The 19,998-nt window shown below is 43.2% G+C and overlaps 1 protein-coding gene across 1 annotated transcript in view; it reads left to right on the forward strand.

The window, feature by feature from the left end:
• Positions 1–7,193, forward strand: part of syn2b (synapsin IIb) — a gene marked incomplete at both ends in the record, with an annotated part of 124,789 nt that extends 117,596 nt beyond the window's left edge. The window contains 5 exons of the mRNA XM_083771699.1: positions 884–947; positions 5,051–5,463; positions 5,902–6,201; positions 6,406–6,569; positions 7,037–7,193. Of these exons, the coding sequence (XP_083627825.1) occupies positions 884–947; positions 5,051–5,463; positions 5,902–6,201; positions 6,406–6,569; positions 7,037–7,193 (1,098 nt within the window). The remainder of the gene's footprint in view (positions 1–883; positions 948–5,050; positions 5,464–5,901; positions 6,202–6,405; positions 6,570–7,036) is intronic.
• Between the last annotated feature and the right edge of the window lie 12,805 nt (positions 7,194–19,998).

The following is a 19,998-nucleotide window of genomic DNA, read 5'->3' on the forward strand; positions in this document are numbered from 1 at the left end:
TAGCCGATCTATTTTCACTACGTCTGGCTCCCTGGGGGAATCATTTCTGTTTTGGGTCACAGGCTGAAAAGTGTGGGAACCATTCTTATAAATGGATACCACTGGATCCATTTATACAGGTTTTACAAACGCAACTGCATAGAGTTCACGTCTCAAAGCCATTCTCACAATCGGCCCAATACATACTGATATCCAGATACTATTACATTTAATTTGATTTCCTCAAAATGCATATCTGCAACAGGCCTTGATTCAAGATACAATATATTTGTATTGTTATATTACATATTACAGTATATGAGTACATGTACATGGTCGAATATGACATCAAGGCACACCCCGTTCCGTCCCACTTGTGTCCCCAGCAGGGCCTGGCTGTAAACAAGTTATTGAGCTTAGTCCAGTTACCCTGGGTAAACATAGTACCTTTCCTTTCCTTAGTCCAGTTACCCTGGGTAAACATAGTACCTTTCCTTTCCTTAGTCCAGTTACCCTGGGTAAACATAGTACCTTTCCTTTCCTTAGTCCAGTTACCCTGGGTAAACATAGTACCTTTCCTTTCCTTAGTCCAGTTACCCTGGGTAAACATAGTACCTTTCCTTTCCTTAGTCCAGTTACCCTGGGTAAACATAGTACCTTTCCTTTCCTTAGTCCAGTTACCCTGGGTAAACATAGTACCTTTCCTTTCCTTAGTCCAGTTACCCTGGGTAAACATAGTACCTTTCCTTTCCTTTCCCATACAAGCCATAATTCTGTCCTTCAAATGGACACTTTGGTCACCCTAATTGTAATGAAAAAGGATTTTGGTTTTTGTTCCTATATGGTGTAATGATGTGACTTAACTACTGAACAGCCCTTCCAATGAATCTCTCTCTCTCTCCAGAGCGTCCAGAAGGAGGGTGTGGTGGATCCAAACAGGACCCCTGGCCAGCGACCTCCTCCTCAAGGTTGTCAGAACACTGTTCACCCTCAGTAAAACACAGGAGCTAGAGAGATTCTATTACGCATGTGGTTTGGGTGCGTGCGTGCGTGCGTGTAATACTCTGGTGAATTACTGTTTTAGTTTATATCACTTTCATGGATTTCAGGTTATGTCCTCATTTATATAGAAACAAAACATCTATTGTAAAGTTAATGTAAAATGACAACTTTATTTGGGGGAAATATAAAGATATATAATATAATAGAACACAAATATAGCTTTAAATGCTGCGAAAGCATCACAGCAAAAACACCAACTGAATTTACTATTAGGTCGACCTTCATCAGGACAGACGGTGTCTGACAGTGTGCGGGACCTTTTCTTTGTTTTTCAAAGATACCTTTTTTTAACAGTTTGACGGCCGCTAATTGTTTAATCCAGGGTTCGATGGCGCTTACTACGACATTCCCGCCTTTTGTTTTATGTGTTTAATCCGCTGTATTGTAATAATTAAAAAGAAACTCCGTCTTTGCCGTGGAGCTAGAGACGAGACCTTCACGTTATGATGACGAAACCGGAAATCAACACATGCTGTGTGCTGCTAGGGCTTCTGGGAAATTGAGGCCAATGCAAATGAACGGGGTACAATGCCTCATCGAGGAGGGTCTTGCGCTGCGGTCTTGCGGGCACCAAGATGGCGGGTGGTGCGATCGTTCATAACAAACGGAGGAACCTTTTTTCGCCGGATTTTAAAGGCAATAAAACAATCTCGGCAGCATAGAATATTTGATTAAAATGCGGGTTACGCGTTTTATGGAGTCAAACTGTTAACGTATGCTCTATTGCCCTACGCCCCTGTCACCTTCTGAGGTGTGCATCAGCATTGTGCTAAAATAAAACCTGCCTTTCTTTGCCTTACAAATATTGCTTCTATAGAAGCGAACGTACATGTCATGTCACAGTGCGATTTTGGAAAACCAGTTCGATTGGAAAAAGGTGCGCTCGGAGTTTCACCGTCGGAGGCCTTGAAGGTGACTCGTGCCATGAGACACGGCCGCCCGCACCGCCCAGTGAGCTACGACGTGTCCAGCCTTATTGCGGAGGCATGTTTAGTCGACGCCGTCCGAGTTATGTCCCGATTAGCCACCGAATCGCACGTCATTGCAGAAGGTGAACTTGAATAAAACGAGCAGTTCTTTATTTCAATTTGACTTTTTTTTCCAATTGTAGGCTAATGTAACACACACACACACACACACACACACACACACACACAATGTACTGTAAGGCTTAACTGTTTCCAGCTTGGCTTCTTTGGTAGTGTGGTGGTGTTTGCGCTCTGGGCTGTTCTGTTAAGACTAAAATGTGCCTCATGGGAGCAATTGTAACAGGACAACTTTATTTTTTTTTCAACCAAGGTTCATGTTTTAGGTTGTTATTAGAGAAAGTCAAAAGATGAGTGTAATGGGTTTTTTTTTTTTCTTCATTTGCTGCTTTCTTTCATTTTAGCCAGAGGAGGGCGGGGGCATTCGAACATGGGGCTAAATACATCTTTCTTTTACAAAATGTACAGTGATTTCTTTAACATTTACTATAGTCCTACTAGTCCCCAGGAAATTACAACTTGCATCACAGGATCTACTGAATGTGAAGGTATAGGTACTAGGGGGCTGCCATACTGTGTGTCGTATAGGCTCAATATGTCACATTCAATAGATCCTGTGAACTTCTAATTTTATAGGGGCTAGTAGGTAAATATTAAAAAAATTAATTACTATAAAATGTTGTACAAAAATACACATATTTAGCCCCATGTTCGAATTCCCCCCCCCCCCCCCCCCCCCTGTCACAAATAGCTAAAATCGCTAAAACGAAAGAAAGCATTTACACTCATATTTTGCTATCTCTAATAACAACCTAAAACATGAACCTTGTTTGAAAAACAACTAGTCAATTTAGAAGGCCAAAAGCCATTTTTCTCTCAGTGTGTCGTAAACTAACTTTGTGTCTGTCTCCTGTCCATGTCAATGTAAACATGTTAAATGTGTTATCTAACATCAGACATTTGTGTCAATTAATTCTGCATGGATGTGGCAAATGTGTATATTCCATTGTGTTGTTTTTCATTAAATCTGGTTGTTTTGTGTATGACAGTGTTGGATATTGTATTGTGTCTACAGCATAAAGGTTTCTTTACAGAAGTCTGATTAGACTAATTTTGTTGATTCTAAACAGAAATATTGACCATCTCTTACGTTCGCTGCTAATGCTCAACTGTGAAAATTGAGGGCTCTTCTGTCCTTTTATTTACCATATGCGGTTTTTTTGTAACCTCTTCAGTAAATCACTTTATCGTGGTGCAGAGTCTGTCCTGGTAAACACGCTGGTGGTTTTCCTCTACCCAGCAATAAAGCTCCCTCTGCCATGGTATGTTTTGCATTAAGCAACAAACTAGTCTCGCGTTGCCAGACTGTTGCCTCTCGAAAATTTCAAATGCTTTCATCATACAGTCTGGAGCAACGGAAGTTCTATCATGAGTAAAATATAAAGCTGAAGTGGCGCCTCCTCCCCACTTCCGTTTCGTCTTTACAGTCGCGCACATTTATCCTAATATAAACAGAAATCATCTAATCATATACAGTACATAGCTTGCTGCTTAGCAGAAATGGAAGAAAAAAAAGAAAAGCTCTAATAAGTTTTTAAATAATGTTTTTGTGAACGGAAAATCCTTACTCGGATTTCAGGAGGTTTAGTTCCACTGTTCCAGATTCCACATTCGGATATTGTGGAATAGTTGTCTGGATACGCCAGACTATACCTATAGCTCTGTCTTCGATACATCCAACATTTACTTTAGCCATTCCAAAACTTTGTTAAGCCTATACACCTTCAGTTCAAACTCCATATATAAAAAAATATATCACACCTCTTCAGAGAAAACCTGAACCTGACTCCTTAAAATGAATGCATTTATTCAAAATCATTGGACTGGTTGTAGCTTGTATCATGGCAAAAACTACATTTAACTTTGGACATGTATGTTGTTTTGCATGAAATGTTTTCTTTGGTTTTCATGTGAGCCCCAAAGCCACCATTTGGATGCTTTAAGACAAACAGTTTAATAAAATGTAAGAGTCGTCATGCACGACCATTCTGAATTATTCTGAATACTGTTCATGTGAGAAAAATGTCTGTTTCTGGGAATGGTGAATTTTCATTAGCTCTGTAAGCACTGACTGTATCAATGTAAAATGATTTCAATCTACCAACACTATACTGTACATACCGTAATACCAGATTACCACTACACAAACACCAATCATATTTGTCAGATACTATAAACGAATGGTATTTGTTAAATTCAAAATGACTATTTTCTGTCCAAAGCTTCTGGAAACAGACGTGATATATTACGTCACATCCTTTAAAACTGTCTAGGAAACAGATCTGAGATCTGCCTTTGTATACAGGCTATACTTTGCAGAACCATTGGAAATTCATCCTAGCACCTTAATGCTCAGCATGAACTATACTGGCTTAATTAGCTTGTACCTTTATTGTGTGTGTTTCAGTAACTGATGCCAGCCAGCCTGCATTCATTCCCTCTCCTCTCCTCTCCTGTCCTCTCCTGCTTGTTTCCACTTCTTTCCTTTTTCTGTCCTCTTACCATTACTCTCCTCTAATTCATTTTTTTTAATTATTATATCTCCTTTTGTAACCATACTGCCCCCTTGTGTTTGTTAATGGGGCTTCAATACAGCAAACGCATCCACAAACAAGCACCTTTTAATCGTATGCATAATGTGGTTGTGCTATAGCTGTTGATTTGCTCCCATCTGGTGGTCATTGTGAGCCAAACATGCAGCACTTGCTCCACACACAGATAAAAGTGACAAATCAAGCTGGTTAGGATTTCTGTGTATATGAAGCTTTGTTATTTGAATGGGCATGGCAAAGCCATCACATTTTGTACCATTATCTGCTTTGGACTTTTGGTGAGTTTTGAGGGTGCCTGTTCTTTTTTTCTATCTGGTGCATTGAATCAACAGGTGGTGGATGATAGTTTTTCTGGTCTTCTGGTGTTCACAATCACAATGTAACAGAACTCTTCATCTTTGCATCCTCCAGGGGCACCGGTGAAACCACAGAGTGTGGATAAATCCCCCGATACAGCCAAAAAAACATCTGAACCAGTGCCAAAGTCCAGCCAGACCCAGAAACCTGGTCAAGGCCAAGCTCAGAAAACAACCCAGGCTGCGAAGCCGGCCCCAGTCCAGAAGGCTGCCTCAGTCACAACAAGACCGCCAGTGCAAAGGCCTCCTCCTCCGATGATCAGGGCAGGATCGGTCTCCAAACCAACCCCAGCTTCAGGCACCGCCAAAGCCTCGCCACCAACCCCTGGCCAAGCTAAAGCAGCCCCATCCTCTCCCAAAAAGGCAGCATCTGCTGCCCCATCCTCTCCCAAAAAGGCAGCATCTGCTGCCCCATCCTCTCCCAAAAAGGCAGCCTCTGCTGCCCCATCCTCTCCCCCAACCAAGGCAGCCCCTGTAGCCCCATCCTCTCCCCCAAGAGCAGCCCCTGCTGCCCTGTCCTCTCCCCCAAGAGAAGCCCCGGTGGCTCCATCCTCTCCCCCAGCCAGACCACCCCCGGTGGCTCCATCCTCTCCCCCAGCCAGACCACCCCCGGTGGCTCCATCCTCTCCCCCAGCTAAGGTAGCATCTTCTTCCCCTCCTTCCTCTTCCCCAACCAGAGCAGCCTCCGCAACCCCACCACCCTCTCCCCTGGCCAGCGTGGTGGCTCCTCCGGCCTCCATCTTTTCCCCGACCAACGAAGCACCTGCAGACCCATTCTCTGCAGACCCATTCTCTCCCCCGGCCAGCGTGGCATCTCTAGCCTCAATCTTTTCCCCGACCAAAGAATCGCCTGCAGGCCCCCCCCTCCTCCCTGCTCCCCTCCTCCCCGCTCCCCTGCAGCCCCAGGTGGCTGCCCCGCCGACCGCTCCGTCAACCCCTCCGTCAGCTCCCATGACGGAGCAGCCCAAGCCCCAACCTCAGGTGTCTCCGTCTGCCTCCCCGGCACCGGGGAAACCCAAAGAGCTGCCTCCCAAACCCACCCTACCTGCCAAGCCCATCCCTCCCGTACGCAGAAATTCCAAGCCCCTTATCCAGCCAAAGCCTCAGACCCCACCGCCCCCACCCAGGGCCATACCCAAACCCCAGCCTGAGACCCCTGCAGCAGCCCCAGAACCGTCTGCAGAGCCAGCCCCAGCTCCAGCCCAGGCTTATGAATGGCCCCCTGCAGCCTCAGCTCCAGCCCAGGCTTATGAATGGCCCCCTGCAGCCTCAGCTCCAGCCCAGGCTTATGAATGGCCCCCTGCAGCCTCAGCTCCAGCCCAGGCTTATGAATGGCCCCCTGCATCCTCAGCACAGGTTCAGTCCCCAGTGAAAGCTCCCCAGTCCCCACCTATGGTCCAGTCTCCCCAGTCCCCACCTATGGTCCAGTCTCCCCAGGCTAAACCAGCCTCGTCCTCCCCAGCTCCAGCCTCCGACCCTGAGCCTGTTCCCGCTGAAGACACAGAGGCCCCAGAGGAGCCCCAGCCTGTGGAAGAGCAGCCGGCGGGCCAGCAAAAGGGCCACCCTCTGCTGAAGTAAGAGCAGTATTATCAATCAACAACAATTTCACTAATGCAGTGATTAGTCTGTGACATAAAATACATTTGAACAACATTACTGAAAATATTGACAGACATTGTTTGCTGTAAAAAATAAATCACACCCGTGTGAAGTGAGGGGCGCTCTTATCATTGTTAATGGGAATTTAATCCTTTGTGTAGGACTGAACTAGCCAATTTGCTCAGGCACAAATAACGTAAACTCTCCATTCATTGTCAATAGCATTTAATGTTTGTGTTGTGTTAGTATGACGTAAATTCTCCATTCATTGTCAATGTGAATTTAATGTTTGTGTTAGGACAAAACTATACACAATGGCTGAATATAGGGGTAACAAAAAGGAAACACAAAGTGGAATAACATAAGGAATGAGGAGGAATAGGTAGGGGGGGTGTCCTCCTATTGGTTTCCTCCCTCCCATGTCTTCCTCTCTCCTTCCCAGTAAATCCCAGTCCCTGACCAATGCCTTCAACGCCATCAGCGAATCCCCTTTCTTCCGCGGGAGCTCCGTTTCGGCAGCCGAGGGCCAACAAGAAGAGGTCAAGGCCGAGACCATCCGAAACCTCCGGAAGTCCTTTGCCAGCCTCTTCTCTGACTAAGGCACAGACAAGCTGTATACTGCAGTCATCTTCCACCCCCCACCCCACCCCACCCAGCCAGCCACTCTCCAATTGATTGATTGGCCGACTGGTGACTTGATTGACATTTAATGTGAACCAACCCGAGATTATAAACTTTGTGTGTTTAATTGTACTGTATTCCCTCTCTGTCACAGTCCCCCCCCCCCCCCCCGCCCCAGCTTCTCTCAGTGGGTAAGTATCAGTGAGGCCTGATGAGTATGGTGTCGTACAGTATGACGAGCATGTAGTACAGTATAATGAGTAACATGTAGTATCCGGAACGATGCACACACAGAGAATGATTCCATATAGAGAAATGCAGTGAAGGAGTTACGTCATTGGAATTATATAGAAAGGAGAATAGAACTAGTATAGTAAAATAGAACTATTTATTTTTTCTTCAGGAGTGCTTTCTGAAGTAAACCGAGTTCTAATAGAATAAATAATATATTATCATATATTCTATAGTATATCGTGACATCAGAAAAACAGAATTATAATATAATAAGAATACAGATATTATCATATATTCTATAGTATATCATCATAACATATCTTTAGAATGGAAAATAAGCCAAATTATACTGCCAGGAGAAAAAAATCCAGAGACACTTAAAAATAAAATAAAAGATGACTTGTCAGTGACATAACTCTTTCAATCTACGGATGGATTTATAAAGACATTTTAAAGAATATAATATTTAATACTATATGAGCCAGAACTGCCCAGACTTTGCTCGGTAGGATATAGGCTACATGTTCCAAAAATGAAGATGGCAGGCCAACCTTATTGTGTCTCTGGTCTTCAGCGACTGACTGACTACTGCGCTCATCAGCGCAGGGCCATATTTCGTAGCCCCCCCTTTCGTCCCAAAGCCTTGCAGTTTGTTGCCGTGTGAGTGAGGTGGATATAGTAGTATGTTCATCTGTGTTCAATTGTTATGCATGATGGCTCCTCCATGTGACTCAGTGTGATGTCTCTGGAGCAGAAAGGACTTCTATCATTGTTGAGTTACCCTACGTTGCCTCTCCCTCTCTCTCTCTCTCTCTCTCTCTCTCTCTCATGCGTGAAAAGAGGAGGCAATTATGGGCACTAGATTTGCCCGTAAATCTCAAGTTTAGCATATACGGTGATATACAGGTGTGATGGTGCAATTCTGGAGTTTACCGGAGTTTGTTGGAAAGTTTAACGGGAGTTTCCTGTAACATTATACACATCCGTATTGCATGCTTTTTGCGCACTCTCTCTCTCTCTCTCTCTCTCTCTCTCTCTCTCTCTATGTACTGTAGATGTTGTAGCCTTATCGTGAAGCTGTTGTTTTTTCACAGCTATATGTTTTAGCTGTGCAGACCATGGGGGTCAGGCGCTGTCTGAAATACTTTCAGTTGCTTTGAGTGTTTGTCCACTCCGAGAGCATGAAGAAGATTGGGTGGATTTGTTTTTAAGTGCAGGCATTTTCAGAAATTTCCCCCCGAACAAATTCAACAAATTTTCCTCGGCCTAGTGAGAATGTGTGAATTTCGGGGAAATTGCAGCTGTGTTCATGATTTTTGGCATTTTGTTCAAAACGGACCAATCCTGAATGCTTTAATTGGAAGGCAATCTTAGCCAATCAGGATGGAATATGGGAATTGGTACAGAACAGATCCATGTTGATCACATGACTATAACAAAATACATACATAAATGGATGCACCTGGGACATATCCTCAGTGATGTATCCCAAGGTCATCGGGGTTTCGGGTCTCCCAACATCATACCCCTCACTCAGGTGACCCAGCCGGGGTGATCAAGTCCCGACTTATGTCCCAGTAGCTACCCTCGATAAGTCCCATTAGGGAAAAACCAGGGCCACACAATCCGTTCCTCCTGAACTACTCTGCCGGGACTCGGAGGTACCATTCTGGCGCATGGAAGGACTAGGCTCTGTGGGTTGACTCCTGTCCGGGCCCCTCCTACGTCTCACTAGGTCCACTCCTGCTCTCACCAGGTCAGGCCCTGTGCGTTGCACCAGACTCCCAGCACCAGGCACTTTACTATAGAGAGACTGTATATCGATTTGCGTGGTGTATGGATAAAATGTATACTAATTTGACATGCTACTTAGAGCAGAATAAAACAAAAATACAATAATTTGCCTTATACAGTAGGCACCATCACATAAACATGTTTATGAAACAAAAAAAAGTTGAAATAGTTTCTGTTGCAATTTGTTTTATGTTTAGGCCCTTTTTTGCCACAAAATGCCTGCACTTATTGTTGCACTTTTTGGGGGGAGGGGGGGGGGGGGACAACAATCTGATTTGTTCCGGTGTGGCCAGGCAACATTTTTAATAATCAATTCCAATGAAGTGACTGAATCCATTTCAAATAGTGACCTGGGCGTCCGTGTTTGTAGCTGTTTGACCAGGTGATTCTCTCTGTGTAGCTCTAATCAGTGGTGTGGTTTCTTGATTATCATTATAAAAGACATTGAGATTTGAGAGTGTTGGTGCAATAACACCTCGACTTGAGCAGAGTGCTGTCACTCATATTATAAATATAATAGATAGTATATCATCCATACATACAGTACCTCTATAATATTATGCTCCTGTTTAAGTACCGGTACCTTACTCTTACTTCCTCCATTTGGGATCCTGATAAATGTGCTCCGGGTTGCATATTGGACAGAATATTATTCATATATGAAGTTGGTTGCTGTTGTTGTTGTTTTGACACAAATACTTGCCCAGGTGTTACTGGGGCGAGATCTCCGTCTTTTGGGAATACTGGATAACTCACCCCTTTAAGTATCAATTATTGAGACAAGGACCTCCATTTGATGACATTTAGCCTCTCAGACCCATAACCTTTGAATATGTGGTTATTGTTGGATGAGGATTTCGTCCATGCTGTATTGATGTTGTTACCATTAGTAGAGATAACAGGCAAACGTTGCTCAAAATAGCAATTCTTCTACCTTCTCCAATTGTGTATTATAGACGTCTTGTAAATTAAGTAATGAAGATTTGTAACAAAACTGTAACTCTTGAGAGCGTCAAATGAAACCAAATGGACCTGTATCCCGGGTCCATTTGGTTACCATCATTTACCTGGGGACCACCTGGAACCCCGTCGAGGACCACCGTTTGAAAACCACTGTATACATGCAGGAATTATTGTAATGCTCAGTAAGACTGTAAAACCTCGGCCACCAACCCGGAGCACACTGTAAATCCATTGGCTGGTCAGTGGTCGTCATCTTCACCTAAAGTTGTTGCCTTTCAGGTCTGTATGTGTAAAATAAATCAGTGTCTCTGGCAGTGGTGGAAACAAGTACTTCAAATGTTTTTACTTAAGTTAAAGGAGCATTCAGTGATTTGGAGAAAAAAAAACGGTCCGCACCGGTAACAAGATGTGCACATGCACGCACTACAGTGGGGGGGAGGGGGGAGACACGCGGCAGGCCAACAGCACGCACACCAATGCCCGTGTGCGGAAGGCCCCTCTCTATCCTGATTGGATGAAGGCTGAGCCACCTAGCCAAAAACGAAACCTACGGTTTTTTGACCCCAGGGGTTAACTGGGGAAATTTCATGTATAAAAAAATCTTTAGAAAATATAGCCGATCTACAAGCTCACAATGCGCTTCATCGCGACACATTGTGAGCTTGTAGATCGGGGCTATTTTCAAATGGCCGAAAATGTATATAGGGTTTAATGTATGTTTTGTAATAAGAATCCAAATCTATACAAAGTAGTAACTTAAAGTGTTTTCTAATTAATGTAGCGTAAAAGTAGGCTACAATACTTGGATCCGAGGTAGTGTGGAGTAGAAGTCAAATTATTGGACATTGGAAATACTCAAGTAAAAGTACAAATACCTCAACACTGTACTTAAGTATAGATGTACTTTCGTTCCACCACTGGTCTCTAGCACGTATTGTAACAGGACCGTATTTCAACCCGCCAGAGTATCCATCACCAATAAGATGTTATAAGTAACTTAACAACATATTGTATTGTATTTGTATACATGTATGTGTGTGTGTGTGTGTGTCATCTCAGGAGTTTATTTTTTGTAATAATATGGATTGATTGATTTATTTTTTTGAAGCTCCATGATTATGGTATATATATATATATTATATATATATTGTTCGGTTTGTATTGTGTTTTTAATTGTTAACGCAATACTGCTTCGCATGCACGCGGTGAGTGACAATGTTTTTTCTGTACAGATAGAAGTTAATAAAGTTGTGGTTCCATCATTCCACTAATAATTCAACAGTGAGTTTTCTCTGTGTGTGTGTGTGTGTGTGTGTGTGTGTGTGTGTGTGTGTGTGTGTGTGTGTGTGTGTGTGTGTGTGTGCGAGCGAGCTCACTGCTCCCCTTCTTGCATTTGTAAGTACGGTAAGTCCATTTGACTTATAAGGCACCTTTCGTTACAAAGTGAGTGAAAATGAGTTGTGCTTCTCCAATTAGCCCTTCATAAAGTCCCTCCCCAACCCATCCTTGTCCAATTGGCAGGTTAGCAGCGAAGAAAGTTTGACCTGCATAGCAACCGTTGCTAAACCATTTGGATTGGCATTGGACAATCGCTTTTTGGGGTGGGATTTAGTGAAGGGCTAATTGCATGCAGCTGATGTATTCCCGATAGATAGGAATATAAAGGCAAAAAATGCCAGAGAGAAGAGAGTAAGATAGATATAAGTTCCTATTGCCTAAATTATTGTTAAATACGGTATTGTGAATTATAAACTACTTTTATTGTCGAACCATGCACTGACACTTTAATGAAAATACTGTAGGTAGGATGTTATAATACCTGTTGTCAGAAGGTGGCGGTGTACAACAAAGTACAACAGCGCCACTAAAATATATACTGCATGGCTTAGCATGTGTGTGTGCGTGGTGTTTCAAGAAATATAGGCCACTGTAATAGCTAGGGGGAATTACCTGACATCCCTTATGCGTTAGAGCATTTACAACACATTTAATACATTACTTTACTTACAGTAACAGTAATATTTCAGTGTGGGGTATATTATTCAAAGGTCAATATGTACATTCTGTGGAAAAGTAGAAACGTCATTTGATGGTGAGGCTAAGGATACTTAAACAGATATGTGCAAGACTGTATTATGATTTGGCCTACTATATTGTTTTGTTTTGTTTATAAGAGTGCAGTTGTTATCCATTGTAACCCCATGGACATAATTATACTTTAAGGACTAAAGGTTGGGGATGGCGTAAGTAGGAGTGACTAACCAGCAAGCATGACTGTTTACAACATTCAGGGAATCAAATGTTTTTTGGCTGTAATGCAGATTGTCTGATCGCCTAACAAAGAAAATAACTCAAAAACAAATCCTCTAATACCTAATCGTCATGTTGAGGAGTGAACCTGATGAGGCTTTGAGCCAAATGCCCTACAGTATACAGTATCTTCTCCTCTGTCCATGATGTGTAAAACGAAGACCTACACTGCCTTGGTTGAGGCTTAACCAATTAAGGCAATGCTCAACCATTGACCTATAGGATCAGATATTTTCCCTGACCAAATGTATAGTCTTTGGTAAAACTCGTCCGAGGATTATAGCCCCTCAACCTCGCAGTGGTCGACATTGGTGTGCAACTAAGCATTAAGTTCAGCATCTCTGCATGTCACTGTGTGTACATGACTTGTATGACTTCCTTATGTGAAAAGTGTACATCCTGCTGTCACCACCACCAAGACGTATACTCTGTATAGCTGAACCCTCTCTTGCTCTACCTGTGTCTCTCAGAACTATTAGGCCTATACAGATTTGCACAAACATGTCCACAATTACAGACACACACACATGCGCATCACACACACGCACACGTGCGCATGCACCAGACCCGTGGGCCGTATACATAGAAATGGGGACAGTGGGAAAAAAGGGGGATTTGCTGTAACCGTTCTTGGAACAGAGTGCAGCCAGCCACAGCCAGCCAGGGGGAAGGCTGTGGGAACTGGACTAGGCGGGCTCCGCTGTGACTGGGGGCCCTGGGCCCTCGCTGCTCATAAGGGTCCCGGGCGTGGGCGGCTGATGCTGCACCGAAGCAAACGGAACTCACCAAACTTTTTTTGCCTTGGTGATCATCCCAACCTGACACCATAATATGTATAAGTATTGTACTGTATGTACACACAGGAGGATAATGGTAAGGAGATGATACGTGTGGAGCTGCACAAGTGGGAGGAGAAGGCTGCAGTTAATTGGTGAAAATGTCACTATAAAATGTGTTAATTACATTCAAGCGATAATTCATATTTCTTCGTATACGACAAATAGTGAAAATATTTGACCTACAAGTAGACAACGTGGGAGCAATTTCTGCCTACGACATGCACAAGCTCGTGAAGCTTGAAGTGTTGAGTCAAGTTAAATTCAATCAAGTCACTCATGATTGGACATCCTACTATAAATGCACCACGTCTCTGCGTGCGTACGTGCGTATACGGTTGTAATGCACGTAACTCGAGAACCGTTTGCCCCACCGACTTCACATTGGACACACTCGTTCCACCCCCCCACAGGGAGTGCAGTGCCCACGTTTCTCCAGAACCACCACAAAAGGCTCTGCTCAGGCTCTGCCAGTGGGCCTAATCGGCCTAAGTCCCCTCACCTTGTGCAATTCCCAGCCTCTGCCTTAGCCAATTGATTGCCATGGCAACCCCACACCTGCAAATTGATTACTTAACCAGTACACTTTTCACAGTCAGTTTGCACTCTTCAGGCACAGGCAGAGAGACATATACAGAGATCTCCATATACAGTATGGGCACAAAAGAGACACAGACGGATAGTTGGCGGAAGTTCCAGACCCAAAGGAACGCACCCTGGGTGCCGGCCCGATTCCGGCGAGCCGCCTGCGTCCGAAACGGTTGAGAAATGACAGTTACCTGTACTGTCACTGTACTGTACTGGCACACCCTAAATCACCATATATACAGTTAATATGTGCGTGTGTGTTTGTGTTTTTTAGGTTGCGCACAGGTGGTGAAAAACAACCATGCTGTTTTCGTGCTCAGTTTTGGTGCAACCACTCCAAGGAACAGCAATGTCCGTGTGTACCTATGTAGCCATGAGCACGAGTATATGACTATTAGTACCAGTAGGGGCGCTGTTTGCCAGAAACAGAGAGAGAGAGAGAGATAGTATTAGTGCTGCCTGTTGCCTGCTAATGAGAGAGAGAGAGAGGAGAGGAGGGGGGGGGGGGGGGGGGGGGGAGTTGCACCACTCAGTTCACACGGTTGTGATTTTTTTGGAAGGAAAAACAAAGCAATATTCTCATCCGGAGCATTAACGTGTTATTATTGATGGAGGACATCTTGTCCACGTCTAGTTGTATTATTCTAACTTTACTGAACAATAGAGTTACAAAGCTTACAATTGACTGCTCGCCTATAGACCAGTAAACTCTATCCCTGGAAGAGTTGTGTTCCTCTTCCAGCAATATAAAAACATAAACTGCATGGTCCATTTTTGAATAATGACTGTGTCATGCGTGTGATGCGTGTGTTGTAAGACACACACACACACGCACACACACACACACAGCACAACTTTGTGATGAACGTTTTAGGATGCCAGACCCCTGATCTGTGTCCGCCCAAACTAATACCACTGAGAATTCTCCTCTCAACTGTGTAAACACTGAGAAGTTATTGCATGTTTGTATTTGTTACTGCAAGATCTCTCAAGGGCATAATTTTCATTTAGTTCAGCACAAAGAGCTTATGAGTACGGTGTTCTGGTATGTATACGTCGAAGTGTGTGTGTGTGTGTGTGTGTGTGTGTGTGTGTGTGTGTGTGTGTGTGTGTGTGTGCGTGCATGCGTGTGTTTAAGTAATTGTGGAAATACATGTGCCAACGGTAACAGGTACAGTCGCCCCTAAACCATCTCGCCCCTCGATTTTTTGGCCGCCGACCTCACACCAACAGCTCGATGCCGCGGTTCTTATATTCTTATAATTTTGTTTTACTGAGAATAAGGTTAGAAACTAGAAAAAGTGCCCTTCTGGTCACAGGTCTCCACCAGGATAGGAATGTAGGACATTGCAGCTTGCCTTCATCTGGTGGTTGGATAAAAGGGCAACAAAAGTAAACTAGGGAGTTGGCATACAAAGTTATCCACAGATCCGTGCAGTTAGAGGTAAAAACACTTTTCGGCCAGTTATAGCGCCACCTTGAGGCTGAGTTGAAATTGTTCATGTGGCATTTCTTCCTCCCTAGTGGGAATGTGCGTGCACAATTTCACGGAAATCACGCGATGTGTTCATGATTTGCAGCATTTTGTTTGAAACTGAGCACTCCTGTGAACTTTGGAAGCCAATCTTAACCAATCAGGATGGAGTCTGAGAAATCTGAAAGACCCGTTTCGTTGAATGGCTCTAGAGAGACTGTGTACCAATTTGCGCGATGTTTGGACAAAATCTGTAGGTGTACTGTGCAAAAACCTGTTTTGCACAAAGCGGCCTCCTGGTGGCGCTATAACAGGCCGTTCTGGAAAGTTTGGGGCAGAGGTTCATCGTTGGCATCCAGGGAGTGTGTGTGCAAAATTTGGCATCGACCGGGTTAACGGTGGCCGAGATTAGCTGCTCACGGACACACACACACGGACGGACACACGGACACACGGACACACAGACGGACGGACGGAGTGCAAAACATACTCTCCCCCCATGCCTTCGGCCTGGTGGAGACAATAAGTTTAGGGCTAGGCATAGTTTCATTACTGGGGTTAAGTTTAGGTATAGGGTTAGGTTTTGGCATAGTTTAATTACTGGGGTTAAGTTTAGGTATAGGGTTAGGTTTAGGCATAGTTTTACTGAGGTTAAGTTTAGGTATAGGGGTAGGTTTAGGCATAGTTTTACTGAGGTTATAAGGTTAGCAATAAGGTTAGGTTTAACCGTTTAAGCATAATTTACTTAGGTTACTTTAGGAATACCAGGCCGTGCCGGGGCGAGTTGGTGGGGCAACTCTGCCAACTGTCTTGTTCTCCATCACGGTATCGTTGCTTAACAAAATGGTTGACTATAGGCTAGTTCAGAAGTTCTCAACATTTTTGGCTGGGGACCCCCGGAAATGTTTTGGCCATGTCTCGCGACCCTCGCCCTGCCCCCCTCCCCACCCCCAATATATCAGAAATTAATACTGAAACCAGATATAATAAATAATAAAGGAAAGTTTATGCATGTACTATTTGTACTATGTAAACTCTTAAATTACATTTTCCAGCCATTCAGTTGCAAAAAATAATAATAATAATTTGGGGACCCCCCAAAATAATTTGGCGAATTTATCTCAAAATCTCAATGTAGGTCAAAGGAAATTATTCATTTGAATGATTGCTTGTGGTTAAACCAAAGTAGATCACCCAATGCAGCTATACCACTGCATTGTGATTTGTTTTTTAAACGTTCAAGACGGGAACCCCTTTTGGTGTTTTAACATTATGTTATGATTTAGCTGTTGAAACATAGCAGATCTACAAGCTCATAGCGCGACACCGAGTGCCAAGTGCCGAATATATATTCTTTCACAGCGAACGTTTTTAACTCAAATCTTTGCTTCTTTGTGATGTCCCCTGTGGCCAAATACAGATAATTCTGGGGGTCCTTAACATGGGAAAGGTTGAGCACCACTGACATAGAAACATGGGTTTTTCAGAAAACGTTTAGGATTTAGAAGACTTTTTATTTTAGAATCGGCCTAAATGGGTTGACCAGAGTTGGCACACGTGTGCTCGCCTAGCTTACCAAAGTAATTGACGATACAACCGTTTTAGAACTATACCAGCCTAACAAACTATGTCCACTTTATTGTAGTTTCTCCTGGGATTCTTACCAGCTCCGGTTGCTCTGATGTTTGCGTCCTACTGTTTTGCTACTATTTCATGTAATTGCACATCACCGCATGTCATCACTCCAGTCAGTGCCATTTCTTATTTCTGCAATTTGAAAGTTGCATATTTTTTTCCACCACATGAACCCTAGCATCCCTATTGGCAAATATTTGTGGGGAATAGAGAAACTTATCAGCAAGAATAGCAGATCTACAAGCATCCCAACACAGGTCAAGGCTGCCCCTTTAAGGGTAGTCATATAGTGCATAAAAGGGGTGACCAGGTTTGAGGTCTCGATCATGTTTGTCCAGAAGCCTGATTTGAGGGAGAGTGCACGGTAAGAAAACCTCAAACAAAATGTGTTATTGCGTTCATGTTGATGCTTTGATCATTCATTTTGATTATATTATATTATTATTTTTAATTAGTGACATTTAATATTCCAGAGTTCGGCTTCAATGTTTTGTGAAGGGGAGCACACAACATCCCATCTCTGCTCCCGGAGTCAAAAGGCAAAGTCGTACGATTTGTCACACACGTTACAGCAGTGGAATTTGTTCTCCGCATTTGACCCATCTCTTGGAGCGGTGAGCCGCAGCCACGCCGCGCTCTGGAATCATTTGATTAGTAGATTTGACCCCCCAATCCAACCCATTGATGCTGAGTGCCATTTGCCATTTGCAAGGCGAGATTGAGTCCCATTTTTTGTCTTTGGTTTGACCCCCCGCTGGGGATCGAACCCCGACCTCCCAGTTTCAGGGCGGACACTCTAACCACAAGGCCACTGTGTGGTTACAAGGTAGTAAAGGGTATAGGGGAATGGGTTTAATATGGGTTTTTGACATGGGGGCAATGTTAGTCAACTGTGAGCCTCTAGTCATACCCCCCTGAGCTCAAACCCACAATTCAACATTTTGGTTTTAAGATGTTGATATTCATTTTGTATTCATCCTTAGGACCCCAAATCACACCTTGACAGCAGGAATTGCCTGTCATAATTTGACCCCCCAGTATTAGGATGTATTAGGATGTTGATATTCAGTGTGACATCTACTCAAGCCGTCTAGCCACAAGCGAGCCTTGTGGAGAAGATATCCAAGGACCCCTCACACCCCGGACATCACCTGTTAAAGATATCCAAGGACCCCTCACACCCCGGACATCACCTGTTCGAGACCCTTCCATCCGGAAGGCTGAAGGTCATTAAAGCCAGAACCAACCGGCTGTCCAACAGCTTTTTTCCAAAGGCTGTGAAAACACTGCTCAGTTCGCATACACGCACACACACTCGCATATGACTGTCCTATCTGGCAAGTGCAATATAGACTATGGGCAAACGCAATATGATATAGTATATATGCAATAGCATATGGGCAAGTGCAATAGTATATAATATATTCCCCCATGGTCCCCTCCTACTGATGATGAATTTGCACATGAATTTTATGATTGTGTGGTCCCCTTATTTTATTTTATCTTTTTAACAGTGCATTAGAATATTTAATATTATTAATGGATTGAGATGACTTGACTATGACGGACTAACAGTTTTATGCCATGAAGTTTTAGCCCCTTCAGTGTTTTTTTCGTTGTCTTTGCGTCCTCTCTTGATACTGTTATATGTTGTGCTGCACTAAACAGAATTTTGTTGTATGTCTCATAATTGACAATAAAGATCTTATCTTATTCATTCATCAGCCAACACTCCCCACTCACAGGTAGTCAGTCACACACTACCAAGTTTTTATTTTCTTTTTTTCACACAAACAAAACATTCTGCCTTTTTTCCCACGCTTTGCATAAAAAATCTGCTAAAGCAAAAATAGCTTTCCTAAAGCAAAATTCCAGTTATTCGTAGTCCTCTAACCAGAAAAAGTTAATTGTCTTAATTCTTCATATAATGGGCAGTAAAACAAAAAATGAATTTCATTTTCAATTTCTTTCAAATCACACACTAAACACACTCTGAGTACCAATAAATCTACCCGTTTCTAAAGCTAATGGTATAAGTCCAAGAATGCAGCTGTGCACAAAAAGATCTTGACTTTTGGATACATTTTGTGTAACATAAGGTTTATATAATATCTAACTGCTCCTGAAGAAACAGTGTGGGCTTGAGTATCTCGCTACTTTTTTTTATTAAGAAGAAATATGATACAGACAATTCAAGTAAATTGTACAAGCAAAAAAAACAGAAAATGAAAGACAAACATATACAGATAAACAATACATACAATACAATATAGAATATAACAATACAACAAGTATCTCGCTATATGATGTAGCCTACTAACCCCATGACGTCACAGCCCAGTAACCAATAAAAACATGATGATAAACATGATGATGTATTGACCCCATGAAGTCACAGCCCAGTAGCCAATAAAAACATGATGATGTATTGACCCCTATGATGTCACAGCCCAGTAGCCAATGAAAACAGGGGGCGGGAATGAAGATAGATTTTCTAGTTAAGTTACTTATTGTAATTGTGGGCTTGCTACTCGAGCCCTTACTTACAAAGAGAAACTAAAGTACGGTATGATTCTGGGAAATTGAACAGTATGGTTGCTAGGTACAGTATGATGGTGATGTATTGAACCACAAGGGGCAGAATAATGAAACTGAAACTGTTTTTGGGATTACTATAAATGGGCAATTACTATGGTCTGTTTTCCCTAAGGGCAACCACACATTTAAAGGGTGTGGCCCCCTAGTGGCTGTGGGCCCATGGCCCAAAGCGGTGGCTTACTATAGAGTTTCACACCTAGGTCACACCGCAAATCCCACTGATTTAACCATAATGGGCAACACCCTGTTTCTGCCCATATATGGAGCAGAGCGATTTTGTTTGCGACTGATGCCATGACAACACATCCTTAAGCATATTTTAATGTATATGATTTTACTGCAGGGAAAACT

The sequence above is a fragment of the Protomyctophum parallelum genome (assembly GCF_964188405.1).
Source record: "Protomyctophum parallelum genome assembly, chromosome: 8".
Lineage (NCBI taxonomy): Eukaryota > Metazoa > Chordata > Actinopteri > Myctophiformes > Myctophidae > Protomyctophum > Protomyctophum parallelum.